Source organism: Arachis hypogaea, chromosome 4 (assembly GCF_003086295.3).
Source record: "Arachis hypogaea cultivar Tifrunner chromosome 4, arahy.Tifrunner.gnm2.J5K5, whole genome shotgun sequence".
Taxonomy (NCBI): Eukaryota; Viridiplantae; Streptophyta; class Magnoliopsida; order Fabales; family Fabaceae; genus Arachis; species Arachis hypogaea.
This window is the reverse complement of record NC_092039.1, coordinates 120,983,048-121,005,889: the sequence shown is the minus strand read 5'-3', so window position 1 is coordinate 121,005,889 and position 22,842 is coordinate 120,983,048. Positions and strand designations below refer to the sequence as shown.

Genomic DNA, 22,842 nt, shown 5'->3' with positions numbered 1-22,842 from the left:
GGGGTCATTAGTAGGAAATTTCACATCATATTTTCTCTACTCTATAAATATTTTTTTTAGGTAAAATTCTACTCTCTTTTTTTGATACGTTAAAATGACACTTTTATTTTCTCTATTTTATAAATGTATATTCTCTTTTTTTCTAATTTTTAAAAAATCTCCTCTTTAATCTATTTTAAACTTTTTGTGTTAACTTTATCCATTTTCTAAAAAAAATAAATTATTTTTTAAAAAAATATCTATTAACAAAAATTTTATTTTTTATCATTAAATTTTATTTACTAAAATACTTTTTAATAAATTATTTTTTATTGATTGAATTGTATTTTTATTAAAATACTTTTAAAAAAATTAATAATTAATTTTTTTTCTAAGATATCTATCCTTCAATAATTTTTTAATTATTAAATTATGATTTTACGAAAATTTTTATGAACAATTACTTTTATATTTTACTATTAATTTTTTGATATTAATATATATTATTTTAACATTAAATAAAAAAAGTTTACTACTGTTAATATATATAACAATTAATATATATTGATATTGAAAAATAATCTTACTAAAATTTTTTATTTAATGTTAAAATAATATATATAGATATCGAAAAATTAATAGTAAAATATAAAAAAATTGTTAACGAAAATTTTGGTAAAATTATAATTTAATAATTAAAAAATTATTGAAGGATATTTTAGAAAAAAATAATATAATTATTAAATTTTTTAAAAAATACAATTTAATCAATAAAAAATAATTTATTAAAAAATATTTTAGTAAAAAAATATAATAATGAAAAATAAAATTTTTGTTAATTGGGTATTTTTTAAAAAATAATTTTTTTTTAGAAATGGATAAAGTTAACATTAGTTAACACAAAAAGTTTAAAATAGATTAAAGAGGAGGTTTTTTAAAAGTTAGAAGGAAGGGAAATGTATATTTATAAAATAACTGGGAAGAGATTGTCATTTTAACATATCGCAGAAGAGTAGAATTTTCCCCCTTTTTTTAAGTTGGTAACCACCCAAAATCATTAGATAATAGTGTGAAGTGATTTAACCTCCAGGAAAAAAGGTGAAAAAATCTTCGTATCTTAAAATGTAATGTTCACTACCCTTAGAAGGATGAGAATTCATCATTGTCCAATACTGAAAACCATTTTTTGACTACCTTATAGAAATTTTAATTAGAATTAAGCACAATTTGGAGATTGAAAAATTTAAACTGGCTTCACTGCAAACATATATCTATGTTGCCCTATCACTCTCACTCTCACGCAAGAAGCATGAATTATTACAAAGCACACAACACCGTGGTAACATTAACATATAAAGCTCCATTATTGTTACATATATTCATCTGCATGCTAACCAGTACAGCCAGCTAGCCATAACACAAACATTTTAGTTGCGGCGCCGGACGGTAATAGGACTCCTAACTATGTGCTTTCCATCTGACCATACCAATGCACCAAATTGATATTTGTAACGCTGTATCACACTTGATGTCTGCACAATAACCTTAAATGTTTTCTTTTCATACATCTTCGTGAAGCTCAAGGAATTGGGCACAACAGTAACTTCGGACCCATCCACTTTGGCAGTTGCATTGTATGTGCCAGGAGGGCCTACATTTGTGAGTGTGCGCTTAACTATTACCGGATCCAACCCAAGATTTGGCAATGTAATAGAAGGGTAATTCAAGTCATTTATGCTATGACTTCCCCTACAAACGAAAGTGCTATTGTAATTAAGTGCTGAGATGAGTTGTTCATTGTATCCGGAGGCACACAAGAAGTTGAGGTAATCTTTCAATCCTATATCATAAACCAATCCTGGCTCTATTGCAAGATCTGGTTGAACATGTCCTGACCCATAATCAAAAGGACCAGCCAACTTGTCATCAAATGCATCTTGGATTGGCCTGTTTGTGTTGTCCCTTGTGGTTGCTACAAGCAACGAAGCACATAAAATGAATAGGTTAAACATATCTTATGGGAAAAAAAATCCTCATGCATAAGTAAAGGCATAACTACTTTAAATTGAGGGCTCAACATTTTAATGTATAATTGAATAAAGGCTCAACCTTATAATTGGAACACTTAAAACAATAAATATACATAAGACTCAAAAATATAAATAAATAAACCCACTAATAATACTTAACAATATAACTTTTGAAGAGTGTTATAAAATTTGAAGGGATAGTTATTTAATTAATAAAATACATAGTATCCAAATCACTGTTTTAAAAATCAGACCAAATCGAGTAATTTAATAAAAAAAATTTGTCATTTTGCCAATGTGTTTCATGCAAAAATATAATAAAAAATTGGTAAAAAAAAATCGATAAAAACCTGTTTTATATATCAATGATCTATTAATTATAAATTTTAATATCCATCTAACAAAGTTTGTGTAAACCCAAATTCAGTGTAACGGTAGCAAAGCCACATGAGAATATTAGTAATTGTATACGTATATATTACCAGTAGTCATAATTGCTGATTTAATAGCTGCGGGGCTCCAAGTAGGATGCAGAGTTTTGAGAAGTCCAGCAATACCAGAAACATGAGGAGAAGACATAGAAGTTCCTTGAAGCACATTGAATTCAAACCGGCGAGGATCTTGTAGGAGGGTAGTGGGGCTTGTGCCTAGTGAATAGGCAGCAAGTATGTTCACTCCAGGTGCAATTATATCAGGCTGAAACAAAAAACAAGAAACAAAACCAGTCACATGTAATTAAAGATCGTATTATGTATATACTTACATACATACATACCTTGAGTATGGATGGCTGAATCTTATTGGGTCCTCTTGATGAGTAGGATGCCATCACTGGAGCTGGCTTCCTTCCAATCACTGTTTTTGCTGGGGAGAGCTTTACTGTAAGAGACGGGCTCGGTGGAGCGCTGCAATGGCAACTATCTTTAGTGCATTGCACTTATAGCTTGTTGTACTGAGAGTTCTATATTGGAAATGTTCATTGCATTGTTTAGCTCATTAGCTTATTTCTTTCCAGAATTAATATACAGTGCTGCTAGTTTTTTGTTTTGACACTATTAGTTTCTTGTAAAGTAAACGTCATAAGAGAAGGATTTGTAGTTACGTGGCAGTTATGACGTCATAATAAGTATTAGGCACTTTAGGAGGATGGGGAGAGTTTGGAGGATGACCACCAAGATTTGTTCCTGAACCTTGTAACTTATTATGATAACTCACACTAGGCACCATCTGAGCCTCATCGGTAAGTGTTTTCCCTTGTTGCTCTTGATTTTGCAACGACATTGCCAATGCACCCGAGGATTTGGCTTCCAAACCCTCAACAACTGATTTTATATTATCTTTTCTGATGCAATTCACAACTTTGCCTTTAACTTTTGCCGGGTCAAGTGTTCCTGGCTTACAAAATTGACTGACAAAAACAGCAGCAGCAATAAGGGAAAAAATGGTTAAAAAACAGGCGTTTACTTTATGCCAAATTTATGAGTAAATACATAAAAACACAAATGGCAGTAAGAGTACTTACGCATCTTGGATTGTTGCATTGGCAAGTTTACCATCAGTAGCAAGGATAAAATCGAAGGCTTCGTCAGGTGGCAATGTTACTGAAAGACTGCCTCCCTAAAAATTGAATAAGTACTTTTAAAATTTAATATAAAATCTATGATAAACAATAAAATAAGGAATTATGAGTATATGAAATCTTATAATAGAGAGATCTCGTAGGAGTTGTAACAAAGTAAAAGCAGAGTATAAAGGTAGATGATGATGATGATGCATACTATGATTTTGCGACCGTCACTAAAAGTAATGGTACTGGTGAAGTCTCTGTCAATGGTGCTAGCACCAATAGTGAATATCCAAGGAGCCCCATTGACAACAGTGCCGGGATAAGGTCCATCATTTCCAGCCGATGCGACGCACAGAATGTTGTTAGACATGGCATGGAAAGCCCCTAAGGTGACCCCGTCGGTTAATATATCTTCAGCGGTTACACCCCGTCGGCCACCGACAGAGAGATTGATGATATCAACGCCGTCGTTGATGGCTTGGTCAATTGCGCTCATGATATCGCCCTCGTTGCAACTGTTTTCGTCTATTCTGGACCAACACACTTTGTACGATACAACCCTGGCCTTTGGAGACCCACCCTTTGCGGTGCCGTTACCAACTGCAAATACATGTGCGCCTGGGACGAAATCTCCCCCGGCGGTTGATAGAGTGTGGGTCCCGTGCCCCTGTAAGTCACGCGCTGTACGCTCATTTGGATTTACCTTCCCATTTGCTGCCTCAAACACATCGCTGAAAAATCTTGCTCCAATAAGCTTCCTGCTCACAGCAAAATCCATTATCAGCTCACCTTAGTTTCATGATAGAGGAAAATGTTAATCATTTGAAACGATATGTGTTTTAACATTTCAACATGATAATTTATATGAAGATTATTCTAATCATTTTTATTGGAGTATCCCCGCGACCACGCCAAATAAATTATATTGAAAATGGTAGCTTTGGTAGGGAGAACCATACAAGAAGAAAAAATAAATATATAATAATAATAACCTGTTGCAGAGATTTTTGGGGGAACCATGGACTCTGTCCAATTGACAGGCTTTACCGCCGCGCCATTTTGAAGGGATGGGGCCATATCCTCCGTCCCGGAAGCTTTTGGACTCCGGCCAAACCCCTGTACATGGCGCAATCCCAAGGGTATTCAAGAATTTTGTTATACTTTCGGCTTCTAATAAAAAGTCTTTATACATTATTCCACATCTTTTAATATATATGTTCATATATATTGATTAAGAATTAAGCAAATATTTTTAATCGGCAACTAATTACCACATCTCACATAACGAAAAATAATGATCGGATTATAAAGTTGATAATTAAAAGTGGTTAAATAAAAATTTAGTCAAATCAGTTAAATTATTTAACGGTTTTTAACTATTAATTTTACGTAAAGTTGATTATCTACCGTAAAACTAAAATAAAAAATATAGGTAGACAATAAAAATAGTAAATAATATGAATAATAGATATATCAGATGTTCAGTTCACTAGGTGTGCAGATAGTTATTCTAATATTAAGATTTAGGTGAGTAATTTAAAAATATAATGTGTTTTACTTGAATTTGGCCAATTTTAAAGCACGTTGTTTATGTTGTTCAAATAAAAACAACACTACACCTCCAAATATTAATATTAGAATAATTATATGAACACAAACATTCAATACATCAATTATTCACATTATTTAATATTTTCATTGTTTATCTATACTATTCTAAATATAATATACTACCTGTGTCGATGTTGGCGATGATTGTATTTTCACCAAATCTACCCTTTTGCCATGCAGTGTTCTTAGCATCTCTTCTTAGTCCAAGAAAGTCCCACGACCTTGTTGTTTGAAGTTTGTGCTCCTTGCTCAAGAACACAGACACTACATTTGGCTTTTCTGTCCCACTCAAAACACACCTTTCAATTTTCAACTATATGAAATATAGAATACATTCTCTTCAATTATTTTTTAATTTTATTCGGACTAATTATTGAGAGTGACGGTGACTGGGCAATTATATATTATTACATACTTCAAAGTGAGTTGAAAAGTGATAACACCATTATTGGCAGGCAAATTAACAACCATTATATTAAGTGTATACTAAAATTAGTCTAGTATAAATACATAATAATTGATTTTAGTGTGCAAATAAATTTTTGTATTAACAATATATAATGGAAGTGCTTTCTCACTTGCAATATGTGCTGCTTCTTCCTCTTCAAGTAGTGCGGCAAAGCCATTGATATGCTTATTGTATGAGTATATCATTGCTTCTTCCGCTTTCTCATGGCTGTTATAATATTCAAGCATGCGTAATTAATCCATTACTAATAGTATTTAGGTTATCATAGCTTGATAAATAATTTAAACTCTAATTTTACACTGTTAATGTACAGTAATTATTAGTTTCTTAATGAATTTATTATACTAATCCTGGAAGTTTTAAATTTAAATAACGAATCCTCATAAAAACTTTTTTCATGCAGATATTAATTATTAAAAAGATTTAATTATTTTGTTAATTCATATCATTTTAATAAATTTATAATTAAATTTATATATATTTTTAATTAGATCAATTTTTAATTTCATATTAAGTTATTTTCATATAAAAAACGATGAATATATTCCATTTGAAGAACTTTTTGTTAAATCTAATATTTTTTACATTGACAAAGATTTAACTACAAATTAAAAATAATATAGAAATCTAACTAAAAAAATTATATAAAAACGTAATTAAAAATTTAGTATAATTATAAGGACTAATAAAATAATAATATAGTAGTCTATGTGGTTTATATTTTGATGATTGAATTGTCAAAATAAATAAGTAAAAAATTATGTTAACAGTAGTTAATTAAAATTAAACCCATATTTTCATGCCTTCCCAGAACTGAAGTTAGCAAATTATAATGAGAAGATGTGGCGGCTTCCATGTCAAGAGAGGTAGGGCTTGGGCCATGAGAATGTGCTCCCAAATACACAATGTAGCACTGTAAAACAGAGATTAATAACAATCCAAAGCTTTTATCAAAAACAGAATAAGAATCCAAAAAATGTTTAAATTAGAGCCGTGTATATATGATGGGGAATTCAGCAAAACAAACAAATTTGTCATACCTTTTTGCTGGTGTGGACAGCTTCTGGCAAGAAGGTGAAAAGAAGAAATGATAAAACAATAATGCGAAGGTAGTGAAACTTGGAACTCCCCATATTTTTGGAGTCGTCTTTGGAAATGGATTGGTGGCCAAAGCTAGCGTTTGTATATAAAGGGTCTTCTTAGAACATATTTAATTTGAATTTACAAGCTTTTAAAATTATTGTTTATTATTCTAAACTTTATTTGTTTGTAAATAATTATTTATTTATTACAAACAAATTTTAATATTAATTTTTATTTTTCTTTAAAAAATATTAAATATTTTTCAGTTATATCAATAATATGTATTAGAGATATAATCATTCATGTTATTTCTTTCTCTTAACTTAAATTTTTAATATGAGCGATATCATAACACTACAAAAAACATCGTTAAAATTGACGGCCAAATCGATGGTTTTGCCGTCAATAATATTGAAAATCGACATTAAAATCGGCGATATTAGCCGTCGCTTTAAAACGTGTCGATTTTTTAAAAAACTAATAAAATCGACGACTTTAAGGTTGTCGATAAACTTTCAATAATATTAACGGCTACCGTGTCGATAATATAGGTTTAAGATTTTTGCATGTTTAATAAAAACGACACCTTAGTTGTCGATAATATTATCTAAAATCCACGATGCTTATGTCGATATTTCATTTATTAAAATTGACAAATTAATTGTCGATTTAATTATTAAATTATGGACATATTTTTTTTTTTTTGTCTATTTTACATTAAAAATCGATGTCGATTTTTGTTTATATTAAAATTAAAAAGTGACAACATTGCCATCAATTTTTATAACCATATATTATTAATTTTTTTTCATATCTTATTTCTCCTTCTACAAGATCTCTAATATATTTTGTTTATACGACTAATATTTGGATTCATTCTTTGCTCTACTAGTAATCAAAGAATCCAATCATCTTAATATATAATATTAGAATCTACATTCATTAATTTTATATTATAACAAATTAATATCAATTAAAAAAAACGTCATATAAAAAAAACACTTAAACTTTTAATATCGTATATTATACATGTATTTAATCAATATAAAAATGCAACATAAATATTAAGTTTCAAATAACATTATTTTTTATCGCCAATAAATAATAGCTCAAATTACATAATTTTTCCATACTTAATTAAAAGGTTACGGGTTCGAGTCTCCTATCTTTCGTATATAAAAAAAACATCATTCTTTATCCAAATACATGTAATTATGTTACACCAGGATACAGCCATCCATCACTATAACAGCCTTTCCACGCAAAATCACTCTTTAGAATTCAATCCCAGTATCATGATAATATAATTTAGAAAAGTAACTGAGAAAATATTATTGAACAATTAGAAAAAAAGAATAAGTAGTAAAATCAATTAATTAAGAATAATCTTATAAAATATTACCTTTTACATTTCCTCAATAATTTTTTTAAGTATTTGCGAAATTTATGTCAATATTTAACGTAGTTAAATTGTTATTCAAATTAAACCGTGTATATATATAATTTAAACTCGACAACTTAAAATAAATGATTACAATCTCTTAAATCTCGTATTAAAATGCACAAAAGACATGTAGAAAATTTTTTTTCTCTATTTTTGACGTGTAAAAACAAGTCTAAAGCATAATATTTATCAGTAGCCACTAATAAAAATATACAAAAATTATTAAGAGATTAATATTTTTTATTAATATTAGTTAATATTTAATTAATATTTTATTTTTATAATATTAAAATTTAAAACTTAGAATTTGTAATCAAATATTGATCAAATATTATAAATTTTATTGATTATATAATATTATTAATCAAAATATATTTTATTAGCTTTATTTGAAATATATTCATTTTTTCTAACAGATTTAGTTGACTTTAGTGAATCTATATGTAATGTAATTAAATATGAAAATTTAATTAGAACTAGGCAAATAGCTATGCTTTGTGACCGACAGGCGACAGAGATAGAATTAATGTCTCTTTATTCTTATTAACTTTTATTTTAAAAATAATTTTATAATATAATATCAGAATTTTTATAATTTAAAAATTAAAATTTAATTTTTATTGGATAAAAAAAATTAATACAAGACAAAAAAAATTATAAAATTTTTTACACAAAATAAAAAATATTTTATATAAAAAATATATTAAAAATATAACTGTTTATATACTTTCTATTAATTTAAACTAAAAAAACAATTGCATAATATTCACGAATCCCACCAACTTTGTTTATTGTCTCATTCCGATTGGTCTTGGGAAAATGCTTCACAGAATCTTCGCTTTTGAAATGTGAATAAGGCTTATTCTCAAACTTTAAAAGAAAAAAAAAAAAACCTTTGTTTTCCTATCTTTTTTAAAATTTATTAAGTGGTGGCTGACTTTTCTTTTCCACTCGGACTCGGGTTTTACTATAATTAAAAAAGCATCCTTTAAATTAAGTAGAATAATTTGAGTAAATTAATCCATAAATGGAATATCATACCTATCTTCCCTCCTCAAAAGAATAGTTCGTTCTATCATTGTGCGGACTGTGACGATAAAGTAGAGATTGTAGAAAAAATCATTTTAAAATTTACTATTTATGTATTTTTATAAAAAATAATTTTATACTAGTGGGGAGTATTTCACTATGTATTACTAATTTGATTTGTACCAATAAACCCTGTTATAATTAAATATATTACAAAATCATTTTATACTAATTCATTAATTAAACTAGTTTAATTTATTTTTTTAACAATTAAAAAAGCTGAAAACTAGTCCAATTAAAAAGAGAATGATGCAATACGAAGCATACCTTATATATATAAATCTCTCACGTACTAAAAGTCTAAGACTGAGACACCAAGTTAAAACTCCAAATCAGACCAATCAAAGGCACCGACAAAACAAGCACCAGAGAATAAAGACATACCATACGCACAAACAGTAATAGCGTAATACGAAAATAGAGACATGTAATCCAACCAGGGACGGACCCAGATATAAAGAAGAGGGGACATTTGTCCCCCCAAAAATTTTGAAAAAAATATTAATAATTATATTTTGTTTTATATACTTGTCTTCTTATTATATTATGTTTCCTTCTAATATAAAATAAAAATTATTCTTTTTGTGTTTTATATTAAAAAATATTTTATTAAATTTAACATAAAATAATAATTATTTTGATATATATTGAGGTATAATATTTTGTTAAAAATTAAAAATAAATAAATAAACTATTTATAAAAATAATAATTAACTTTATGATACTAGCTAATTAATTGATAATTAAATTAAAATATAATTTTTTAATTAAATATAACTTAAATTATTCGTAATTTTTAAAAAATTATTTAAGATAAAAATATATTATCTATATATTAATATATTGTATTAATATTTTTTATTAAAATATCTTGAATATAGTAATTATTACTTTGGTTAAAAAAATTTATACCATAAATATTATAATAAGTAGATTTAATAATTGAATAAGAGATAATGAATAATGAAATTATTTTTAAAAAAACATATAAAAATAATATTTAATTATATTAAAAATAAAGGAAAAATCATTATAAATGATCTTTTCATTATTTTAAATATTATATTGCATGTGAAATTATTTTTTATTATTTTAAATACTATAATAAATATGTACAGACGTTTGCATGTGGTAGTTCTAAATTTTTTAATATATAAATAGTTCTAATTTAAAGTTTAAATATATCTAAACCAATTTAAAATAATAGAGTAATTACTTCAGTTATTTATTTTGAATTCAAATTTCGTCTCGTATATATAACAATTCATTATCTCGCGATAAAATCTTAATTAGAGTTTAGATTTACAACACAAGTTAATTCTTGACCTGTAAAGTACCATAAAAAAACATTTATATCTAAAGTTTATTTTATATATTTTTATCTAAACCATGCATGCCTTATATATGTATTCTATTTTATGTTTGATATCTTCGATCGAGCAAGAAGTCGAGAGATAGATTGGGTTTCACGTGATGCAGAATTGTAGAGAGAATAAGTCTATTAACTGAATGAGGAAGTATATATATATATATATATATATATATATATATATATATATATATATATATATATAATATATATCACTTCCTATATACACAAAGGCGAGAATTGAAAAGAAACTAAAACATAATTAGCAGTATTGGATTTCGTTAAATTAACTCTGTAACGACTTTGAGTATATCTATTATGTGAGTTTTATTCTAAACTTTTCAGAGAAAATTGGGTATACGATTTTATTTTTCTTATCCTATATACGACTAGTCTAACTTTACGTGAATTTTATGTGTATGTGTGTGCAGAAATGGACCCAAATATAAAGAAGAGGAGACATTTGTCCCCACAAAGATTTTGAAAAAAATAATAATTATATTTTGTTTTATATATTTGTCTTCTTATTATATTATATTTTCTCTCAACATAAAATATAAATTTTTTTGTGTTTTATATAAAAATATTTTGTTAAATTTAATATAAAATAATAATTATTTTGATGTATATTGATGTATAATATTTTGTTAAAAATTAAAAATAAATAAATAAATTATTTATAAAAATAATAATAATTAATTTCATGATACTAACTAATTAGTTGATAATTAAATTAAATTTAATTTTTTAATTAAATACAACTTAAATTATTAGTAATTTTTTAAAAATTATTTAAGATAAAAATATATTATCTATATAATATATTGTATTAATATTCTTTATTAAAATAGTTTTGAATATAGTAATTATATTACTTTAGTTAAAAAAATTTATACCATAAATACTATAATAAGTAAATTTTACACTTGAATAGGAGATAATGAATAATTAAATAATTTTTAAAAAACATATAAAAATAATATTTAATTATATCAAAAATAAAAATAAAAACTGTTATAAATGATCTTTTCATTATTTTAAATACTATAATGTATGTGAAATTATTTTTTTATTATTTAAATATTATAATAAGTGTGTGTATAGATATTTGTATGTGGTAGTTCTAATTTTTTCAATACATAAATAGTTCTAATTTAAATTTTAAATATATCTAAATCAACTTGAGATAATTGAGTGATTAGCTCAGTCATCCACTTTGAGTTTAAATTTCATCTCGTGTATGTAGCAATTCTATATTTCGCGATAAAATTTTAAATAGAATTTAGATCTACGACAGATTAGTTCTAACCTGTAAAATATACTTTTATATTCTTATTTAAAAAATACTTAACAATATAAAGAGAATTTTTTAAATACTTAACATAAAACTCTCTCTCTAATTAAATTATAAGTGATAAAACACCTGTTAGCATAGTAGGGGCGATGTTGTCATCCATTTAGAATCTCTAGAAAAAAGAGGCATGCGCACAAAATAATATGATATGCTATACTACCAACCATTATATTGTAAGAAACCTTACTATCATAATAAAGTGAGCAATTATATATTCCTCTTGTTCTGAAAGTTGTTGTCTTTAGCATTAACATATCCAATAATTATTCATTAAGATAGAATGAAAATCTGAAATGGGGTCATGTGCTAGCACTACCGTTTGTTACATGGGGGTGAATAATGTTAAATGTTAATTATGGCTCACATATAATGCTACCAATAATTTGGAGTGAGTTCATGATCTTGTTTCTAGCATCTAGCTTACTAGGATTTAACTTTATAGAATGACGAGGAACGCTTCACGTCAACATGTTAGAGGAAATTAAAGAAGAACAATTAGTATCTTATGAGTTTAATCATGGAGTTAATTTTTTAGTAAATATTAATTATTTTTTATTCTAAATTTTAAATTTTAATATTAAATTTTATATTCTTTAAAAAATAAAAATTTAAAAATAATTTTACAAAAAATTAACTAATATTAATTAATTAAAAATTAATTTTCTATATTTATTATTATTATTATTATTATTATTATTATTATTATTATTATTATTATTATTTCTTCCTACATGTACTGTTTAAAGTCTCCATTGACTCAAATTTGTACCAACCATTGCATCTAGCTATTTTATTTATTTGAAAATGACCAAAACCCCAATTTTAAAGATATGTGCGACATCAATTGACGAATTCTCTAAAATCTGTGATATCATATTAGTTTTTGAAAAAGTACAAATTAATATCATTAGTTTAGTCTTTGAAATATTTTATACATTAATTTAATTCTAAAAAGATTATATGATATCAAGTAAGATAACGAGTTTATGCATGGAAGAAAAATTAGAAAGACAAATAGCGACGATAACAATTTTCAAAGACTAAACTAATTTAACATATATATCTTTCGAGATAAGAATAATAGCATAAATATTTGATTCTGAGATACAAAAAGTAATATTGTGTATATTTTCAAACCAATATTTCTCCAATTCTTTGATATTTAACTCAAAGTTATCAAGAGATTCAGCAGTAGAGAGAGTCCCCATTAGTCATAATATTTTTTCCTTCTCCACCCATCAGGCTTGAACAGGTAAACATCCTCCTGCTTCAATGATTCAATGCATTTGTTTTTTAATTAGGAAAAAAAATAAATTCCATTTTTTATTCTTTTTGGATGGAGGCCACTTTTAGGGGAGAAAGGAATTACTAAAGTCCTTTACAAGTCAGTTTTAAAAGATAAAGTAAAGAGCACTAAAAGAAAAGTCATATATATAGACCTAGAAAATGAAAAGTCTTGAGAATAATAAGAAAAATTAAAGAAATAAAGAGAAAGTACGGCTCAATGCATTTCAAAAAAGCAAAAAGAAGGAGAGAACAGACAAGATAAAAAGTATACACCTCTTTAGGCATCCAAAATTCCAAATTTCCACATGTCTATTGTGGTAGATATGTATATATAGATATTTTACTATTGCATATTTGACTTTTATTGTCATTTAAAAAATATTATTAAATTATATTAAAATGTTATTTATGTATATTAGTAACATTTTAATAAATATTAAACATACTCTATGTTATTAAAAAGTTTTGTTAATATTCTTCTAAAAATTTAATAAAATTCAATAAAAATATTACAAAAAATATTATTATCTAAATTATTTTTTATCAATAGTTGATATAGACTTATTTTTTTATAATTTTTTTAGTAGGAGTACATAAATAGTATATAATATATAAAGAGTAATAACTCAATTTTTAAGAGGATTTTTTATTCTCTTCAACAATGAGAATAATTTGTTCATTAAACCATCAAGATCACAGCTTAAACAGTTTAAGGTATGAGATTTTTTTCATGGTGCAGTGAGCATGGAGAACAACAAAGCTGTGAATCAAATTGAAAAAAAAAATTGTAAATTGAGATCCAATTGTTGCCAATTTTACCATTTTCTTGTTTTCCCTAATTTTTCTTTCGACATTTCCTTTCCCCCTTTCTTACTTCTTCCTTCAAACTCATTCAATAGAGTTTGATGAGAGGCTATTTCGCAAGATTCTTTCTTGGTGAACACTATTCTGGTCAACGAGTTGGAAGGAAAAAGATCTGAATCCTTATTACTTATTACTCTGTGATTCATTGATTTCTCAAAATGGCAAATATGGTAAACAGATCCTCTGATTCAATATCAATCAAACCCCTATTTTCTTCCCCTAGAGAAAATTCAGATGGTAGAAATCTTGGAGTTACATTGGTATGCTCTCATTATAACAAGAAAGGTCACGCAGAAGATGTGTGCTATAAGAAATATGGGTATTCCTCCCATTTCTATAAACGGCAGCAACATAACACCACCATCAATCACATGATCACTGAGAGACATGATGATATACTCAGTGAGTCACAGCTCAATTGTCTTTAATAAAACACTGGAATATCAAGATCTGGATTCACTCCAGAGTAAAGATTTGTCTTGTTAGAGTTGATCAAAGACAAAAGTGTGCAGCAACAACCTCAATGCAAATCAAATTTTGACTAATTCCATTCAGACGTCCACTCCAAGTAAAACTATTACATTACATTTTAATGCGAGAATTATTTGTATTATCACTCCAAAATCTGCACTATAGGTCATTGACTCCAGTGCAAAAATTTTGCAAGCTTTTCAAATATTGCTCCAATCAATGTGATATTATCAAATGAGACCAAAACTGTTAGCACCATTATTACACAATCACATTCTCTAAACAATTTTTTCTCAAAAATATTTTATACATTTCTTATTTTGATTTTAAACTGATCTCTGTGTCAAAATTACTCTCAAACTTATATTGTCAACTGTTAATCACTGATAAGTGTTGTGAGATAAAAGATCGATCCACATCAAAGATGATTGGCATTGTTGAGTGTATAGAAGGGTTATATACAATGAGTAGAGGACCAGAATTCTCTCACTTTTTCCCTCTTCCAACAAAGCAAGCTTTATTAGCGACAACTGCAACTACTACTCATCCCACAACACCTTCACACAGTGAGCACAACAACATTTGGCATCTTAGATTAGGGCACATACCCATGTATAAATTGATTTTACTGAAGAAGTATTATCCTTTTATAGATTGTATTGCTTCAAAATTTTCTTGTGACTCATGTCATTTTGCAAAACAAAAGAAATTATCTTTTGATCTTAGTACCACTGAAATAAAAGACAATTTTGACTTAGTTCATATGGATATCTGGAGTCCTATTTCTGTCCCTTCCAATGAAGGACATAGGTATTTTTTTACTGTGGTGGATGGCAAAGGCAGATTCACTTGGATTTTTTCTATGAAAATCAAATATGAGGCATCACAATTGGTTATTAATTTTGTGAATTTTGTTAGAGTACAATTTGAAAAATAAGTTAAGTGTATAAGGACTGACAATGGGTCAGAATTCATTCTAAAATATTTTTTTTGCATCAACTAGCATTTTACACCAAACCTCTTGTGTAGAAACACCAAAGTAAAATGGAATTGTAGAGTGAAAACATTAGTATATTTTAGGTGTTGTTAGAGCACTGTTATTTCAATAAGGAATTTCACATTGTTTTTGGCAATACATAGTTTCTCACGCTATTCATCTAATTAATAGGCCGTTCAGCACTAAATTGATAATGCTAGTCCTTATAAGCTTTTGTATGGTAATTTACCTGACTTTCACATTTAAGAGTGCTTTGTAACACCCTACCATATGGAGTCTTATGCTTAAGTCATAAGTCAGAGATGGCAAGGTATTACAACCTCAAAAATAAAAATTTAGTACATACAATAGTGTGAATAATAATTATAACTAAGAGCCTTTGAAAAAAAGGGGTACAACAAAAATCGTAACTCAAAAACACAACACTCCGATCGATGACATAACGGACAAGAATGAACTAACACGAGATTATATATATACAAAGGAGTGTCAAGACAGGAATATCAAAACTCAAAATCCGGTTGCGAAGATGACCGGTTCGAGCATAGCAATATGTACATGTAAATAAAATAGGAAACTCCAAAGAAAATTCAAAGGGACATAAATACAGAAAACCTAGTCTCCAAAATCTCCTATAAGAGGAGTCATCACAGTTTGTATTATTCAGTGGAGATAAAAGTATCTAAGCAAAACATATAAACCAAAACAGAGCCCCAAGAACAAAGGATCTTCGCTAATCCGGAAGTCTCCAGCATGCATACCTCAGCGAGAAACCTCACGTCCTGCATCTGAAAACCACAAAATCCGCATGGGTGAGAACCAGAGGTTCCCAGCATGGTAACAGTTCCCACATATATAACATGTAATATTAGAGGAAAGCCGAAGGCAATCCTAGAAATCCCTCTAGATAAAATCAAAGCTTATAAACAAGCTAAACCATAAATGGCAACTGACTAAAGATCATTCAGTCTAACTAATATTTCCTTTTTCAATTCATTCAGACATCCCAACCACCAATAGGAGTATAAAATGGCAAACACAGTTATTTCAGACAAGATATATACAAGTAGGAACAGTTAAAGCATTTAGACAAATAGCAAGTAATATGCAGTCAAATAGGCAATCTTAAACAATTCACATAGTATGCATATGATGAATGCCTCCCTAATGGCTGATGATATCTTCTGTCGGTTATATAGCCAACTCGACAAGTCCTGGTAGCTAACCATTGGACTGTCCCTCTGTCATGCATCCCCAACTCGAGTTATACTCAATATAATCGTGATCATAATCATGATCCATATCCAACACCCTCACTAGTGTATATTCACGAGGGCAAGCTCATCCGGGTCTTTCACAGTGCCCGGCCACCCTTACGACATAGGGTCAACAGAGTCTCGAGTCTCCACTGGAGCACGTGGTGGCTAGCCACTGCTTTCTCTCAGGGAAATTTGTGTCTCCGATGGTGGAAGTGCAAGCAGCATATATGCATTTATACTTAGCCATAATCATGGCTCCGCCGTAACACGGCAATAATCCAGCCATCCAGCTCACGGTTAAATCCATAACCAGTCAATTCATAAACAATTTAGCTCATCGGATCATGGCACATACAACACTCCCACCGCCATCCTCCGCATCTCATATAATCATCTTTGATCTTCATTGATCATCCATTTTTTCCTTGCTTCACTCGCAAGTTATGATCTTCATTGATCATCCATTTTTTCCTTGCTTCACTCGCAAGTTACCACATCCCCTAACTCCTTTTCTCATTGCTAGGCATATCATAATGATTAAAGACATAAGTGGTGAGATCGGAGGCTTAGAAGTATGAAATTTGGCTTTTAAAACTAAAAAATTAACTTTGTGATGAAACAAGGCCACGCGTATGCATCCTCCACGCGCATGCGTGGATGGCCATACAGTTCATCGACGCGTATGCGTCATTCACACAGACGCGTGGATTGAAAAACATCCAATTGACGCGTACGCGCCAGCCACGCGTACGCGTGGGTGCGTTTGTGCCCCCACGCACAAAATTGACACAACTCTGGCACAACTCTCGGGAAGAATGACTGGGTATTGGGTGCAGCACATCGACGCGCACGCGTGCACCACGCACATGCGTGGATGGTGCATTTTCAAAAACGACGCGCACGCGTCAGGCACGCCTACATGTGGGGGTTGTTCTGCTAAAATATTTTCTAAGTTAAAAGCTGCAGAATTCACAGATTCAACCCCCAATCTTCTGACGGACATAACTTTCTCATTTTAAATCGTTTTTCACCCGTTCTTCAAACGGCATGGGAATCCCGGATCCAATTTCAGTTCTAAACAATTTTGGCACAAAACAGGAATTCGGAGTCCAAGTTATGTCCCATCAAAGTATGCCCAAAAACCATATTTTCATACAAAACCACAAAGTGCCATTTTCAAAACAAGCCATTTTCAACTCTTTTCAAAATCAACCAAAACATGCCAATTTCAACCCTTTTTGAAATCAATCAAAATATACCAAAAATTAACATCAAGCCTCCTCAACTCATACGTTAACACTTTACCACAATTCACAAGAACACCATCCCATCATTTTAACCCACATCACCCAAGTGGCTCAAACTCAAACACATTTACATATCATATACTCTTTCTCATGCCAATTTTCAACAACACCATTTCCAATTAACCATCATTGCACATAACCAATATCATACTCACCATCAACATGGTTTCACCCACAATTCAACCTCAATCAATCATCAAGCATATATCACAACATGTATATTTCTCATACATCATACCATTAAGGCATCAATAATCATAATCAAGTATATGATCACATCATATATCTCAACCATTTAACAACATCAATAATTCAATGCCTATCTTAGGGCCTCTAGCCTAAGTATTTCCCACCACATTATATATTAGATACGAGAAACCGAGACCATACCTTAGCCAATTTCTCAAACTCAACTGGAGCACTTCCAAACCATTTTTCCTCAAGTTCTCAAGGTCTCAACACCTCTAAGAACATATTTTTGCATACAAAACCCTCTTCCAAGCTTTTCAAAATCACCAATCAAACTCCAATACACATATATAAAATGCCTAATTAAGCCATAACTCATACCAAAACACAAGAGCTCAATACCCAAAGCCACAAATTCAATATTCTCAGTAGGGTTAGAGATGCCTTACCTCACCCAAGGACCAAGGGAGCTAGAACAAGCCTTCCCTTCAAGGTATTGTGATCCTATAACACAAGGGAGCTCAAAACCTCAACATTTTTGTTCATGAAACTCAAAATCAAAGCTGGAAATTAGAAGAGCAAAACGTGGCTTACCTCAAGATTGATTGTATGGGTTTTGTAGAGCTCTTCGCGATGAATGCGTGTTTGAGTGTTATGTCAGGAGAGAGAGTGCTGAAATGAGTGTATTAGGTTTAGTTTAGTTGGGCCAAGGACTCACTTTGGGTTCGGTTGGCCCGGTTTGGCCCGTTCGGCCCAATCTTGGTCCGATTTCTACAAAATTGGTACTGAAATTCTCGTCTCAATCTCCTCTATCACATTAAGCCATAGAAATCAAATTTTTGCCTTCTAGAATAAATTCTCATTTATAGATTAATTAGCCATTAATTAACCGGGTTTTACATGCTTGGTTCTCTTGCATATGCCTCCACATTAACAAATTCAAAAACAAAATTAGACCCAAAAGCTAGAAAAATAGCTTTTCTCGGTTTTAAATTAGGAACAAAGGGTTTTTGACTTATTGATTTAAAATCAAAGAAAATTTTCATATCTAGAAATGTAACTTTCTATGAAACTCATTTTCCATTTTCACATTTCACTAGCACTGATATTCATGCGGTACCTACTCGTACTCCACAATGTGTTGATCTTTTTCAATATGATACATCATCCACACATCATTTGCAATCACCCACACCTACCACACTCACAGATTCAAATGAACATTTGTCAAGTTCCATGCACTCACCAATTTTCTCACACACCATTTCACCCGTTACCACACCACACACCAACAATGCACCTGCATCACAAAACTACGACATCACATATGACTGCATCACTAGAAAATCTGAAAGAGTCAAGAAATTGTCTGCTTATTTTAAGGACTGTCATTGTATGATAACCCATGCAATTCACTCTAGCAACTTTTTTAACTCTAACTCTTTATATCCTATCTCACAACACTTGTCATATAATAAACTAACTCCAAAATATTAGTCACTTTTTCTAGCCATCACCTCAAATCCAGAACCTAGCACTTATAAAGAAGCGGTTTCACATGAATATTGAAGAAAGGCAATAAAAGATAAATTGACAGCTCTAGATCAGAACAGAACTTGGTGTTTCACTGAACTCCCAAAAGGCAAGAAGGCTATGGGTTGCAAATGGGTTTTTCGGGTAAAATTCAATTCCGATGGTACCATAGAGAGGCACAAAGCAAGGCTAGTTGCAAAATGATTCACTCAAGTGCAAGGAGTAGATTATGGTGATTCTTTTAGTCCAGTTGTCAAAATGACTATCCTACAAGTAATGTTAGCATTAGCAGCAGCAAAGAAATGACATTTGAAACAACTGAACATCAATACTGCCTTCCTTCATGGAGATTTGGACAAGAAAGTTTATATGAAAATACCAGCCGGTCTGGCTGTGTCACAATTAGGTTTGGTTTGTAAATTGTAAAAGTCTCTATATGGGCTTAATCAAGCAAGCAAGCGATGGAACATTAAGCTCACTCAGACTCTTGTGGATGATGGTTATAAGCAGTTTTTTTATGATCATTCACTCTTCATCAAGAAACAATCGGAAAGCTTCACTGCCATTCTAGTATATGTTGATGACTTGGTTTTAACTGGGAATGACATTGGCAAAATCAATACCATCAAGCAAATTTTGGATGACAAATTCAAAATAAAGGATCTTGGTGATTCTTGGAAATGGAAGTAGCACGCTTTAACTCTGGAATTCACATTTATCAGCGGAAGTACGTCATGGACAAAAGATTTTCTTTGCTAACAATAAAAAAATATTACAATAGATCTTTAGTAATATTTAAATGCACAAAATATTAAATTAAAATCTTTTTCTTCAATTACATATTCTACACCACTTTACAAATTAAATCCAAGATATTTAAACATTAAAATTGGTCCAATAAGTCAATTTTTCTATTTCTTCAATATACTTACATGATTAAATACAAAATTATGTATAATATGTCTATATGGATAATCTAATTATGTATGGAGCTATCATTTAGGACCTGGGGATGAACTGTTGAAGCAGATGAACCAATAAACTTTTGTTGGAGAAATAGAAACATATCCTGCACGCACCTCTCTATCATAGATATAATTTATTCTTAATCCATAAGGTTGTCCTTCTGAATAAGAAGCAAGTCCATGGAAAGCACAATGATCAACGTAATTTGTCTTAAGAAATCCCATCCATTTTTGTTATTGGTGATCGAATCCCATCACAACTTATCAAAATCTAATTATTCATGAGATTAATTTGTCAAAGAGAATCATAATTCACCATCATATTTCAATCACATAACTAATTGCTCATTTTGTTGTTATTGCTACTTTTTGTTGCATTCTTGGATCAATATATATGGATAGCTAAGACGAATTGAGCTGAGCTAATTAAACCAGAATATGCACTACTAACCTTTGCAAAAAGCTTAGACCCATATGCAAGTTTCAACAAAGTTTTCCCATCTAGATTTGATTCTATCATTGCTAGCTTTGAAAAAACTGAATCACATCCTAGGAGAGTTGGCCAGCTAAAGTTTCCAAAAGTACTCGCCTTTCCACAGCTCGCACCTCTTGGGTGCATCATACCCCTTCTTTAACCATTTGAAAAATACAAAAACTTATAGTATAAACTAAGCCACCAAAAGGTAAATTAAGAAAGCTTGAAATTTTTTAATCCAGCCTGGGTTCTTTTTATCCTCTTATTTGAAAGTGAAGGAGCACAGTTCTCTGCCATCTTCGGACTTCACCACCATTGGTGCACGAAATTGTGATCAGAAATGGCACCATCAACATGGTACGCTCAATTGCAATCTCAACTCTTTATCACAACTTCGCACAACAAACCAGCAAGTGCACTGGGTCGTCCAAGTAATAAACCTTACGCAAGTAAGGGTCGATCCCACGAAAATTGTTGGTATGAAGCAAGCTATGGTCATCTTGTAAATCTCAGTCAGGCAGATTCAAATGGTTATGGATGATTTATGAATAAAGCATAAAATAAGGATAGAGATACTTATGTAATTCATTGGTGAGAATTTCAGATAAGCGTATAGAGATGCTTTGTCCCTTCCGTCTCTCTGCTTTCCTATTGTCTTCATCCGATCCTTCTTACTCCTTTCCATGGCAAGCTGTATGTTGGGCATCACCGTTGTCAGTGGCTACAGTCCCGTCCTCTCAATGAAAATGTTCAACGCGCTCTGTCACAGCACGGCTAATCATCTGTCGGTTCTCAATCAGGTTAGAATAGAATCCAGTGATTCTTTTGCGTCTGTCACTAACGCCCAGCCTTCAGGAGTTTGAAGCTCGTCATAGTCATTCAATCCTTGAATCCTACTTAGAATACCATAGACAAGGTTTAGACCTTCCGGATTCTCTTGAATGCTGCCATCAATTCTAGCTTATACCACGAAGTTCCGATTAAGGGATCCAAGAGATATCCACTCAATCTAAGGTAGAACAGAGATGGTTTTCAGGCACACGTTCATAGGTGAGAATGATGATGAGTGTCACAGATCATCACATTCATCAAGTTGAGGAACAAGTGATATCTTAGAACAAGAATAAGCTGAATTGAATAGAAGAACAATAGTAATTGCATTAATACTCGAGGTACAGCAGAGCTCCACACCTTAATCTATGGTGTGTAGAAACTCCACCGTTGAAAATATACATAAGTGATAATGGTGATCATTGGCTTCGGCCCCAGAGAGGGAACCAGAAGAACCAAGATGAAAATACAATAGTGAAAGGTCCTATTTGTAGAGAACTAGTAACTTAGGGTTTACAAAGATGAGTAAATTACATAAAAATCCACTTCCAGGCCCACTTGGTGTGTGCTTAGGCTGAGCATTGAAGCTTCTATGTGTAGAGACTTTTCTTGGAGTTAAACGCCAGCTTTTGTGCCAGTTTGGGCGTTTAACTCCCATTCTTGTGCCAG

At 30.2% G+C, this 22,842-nt stretch overlaps 1 protein-coding gene across 1 annotated transcript; it reads right to left on the bottom strand.

Annotated features, from left to right (window-relative positions):
- Positions 1-1,141: 1,141 nt before the first annotated feature.
- LOC112797678 (subtilisin-like protease Glyma18g48580) lies at positions 1,142-6,835 on the bottom strand. Its single transcript, XM_025840731.3, has 11 exons — positions 6,697-6,835; positions 6,460-6,569; positions 5,766-5,863; positions 5,311-5,466; positions 4,569-4,692; positions 3,788-4,334; positions 3,532-3,626; positions 3,112-3,417; positions 2,785-2,914; positions 2,492-2,705; positions 1,142-1,951 (listed from the first exon to the last, which is right to left on the bottom strand). Exons 1-11 carry the CDS (start codon positions 6,787-6,789, stop codon positions 1,407-1,409), a joined length of 2,418 nt encoding a protein of 805 aa, XP_025696516.1. The 5' UTR covers positions 6,790-6,835; the 3' UTR covers positions 1,142-1,406.
- Positions 6,836-22,842: the final 16,007 nt, after the last annotated feature.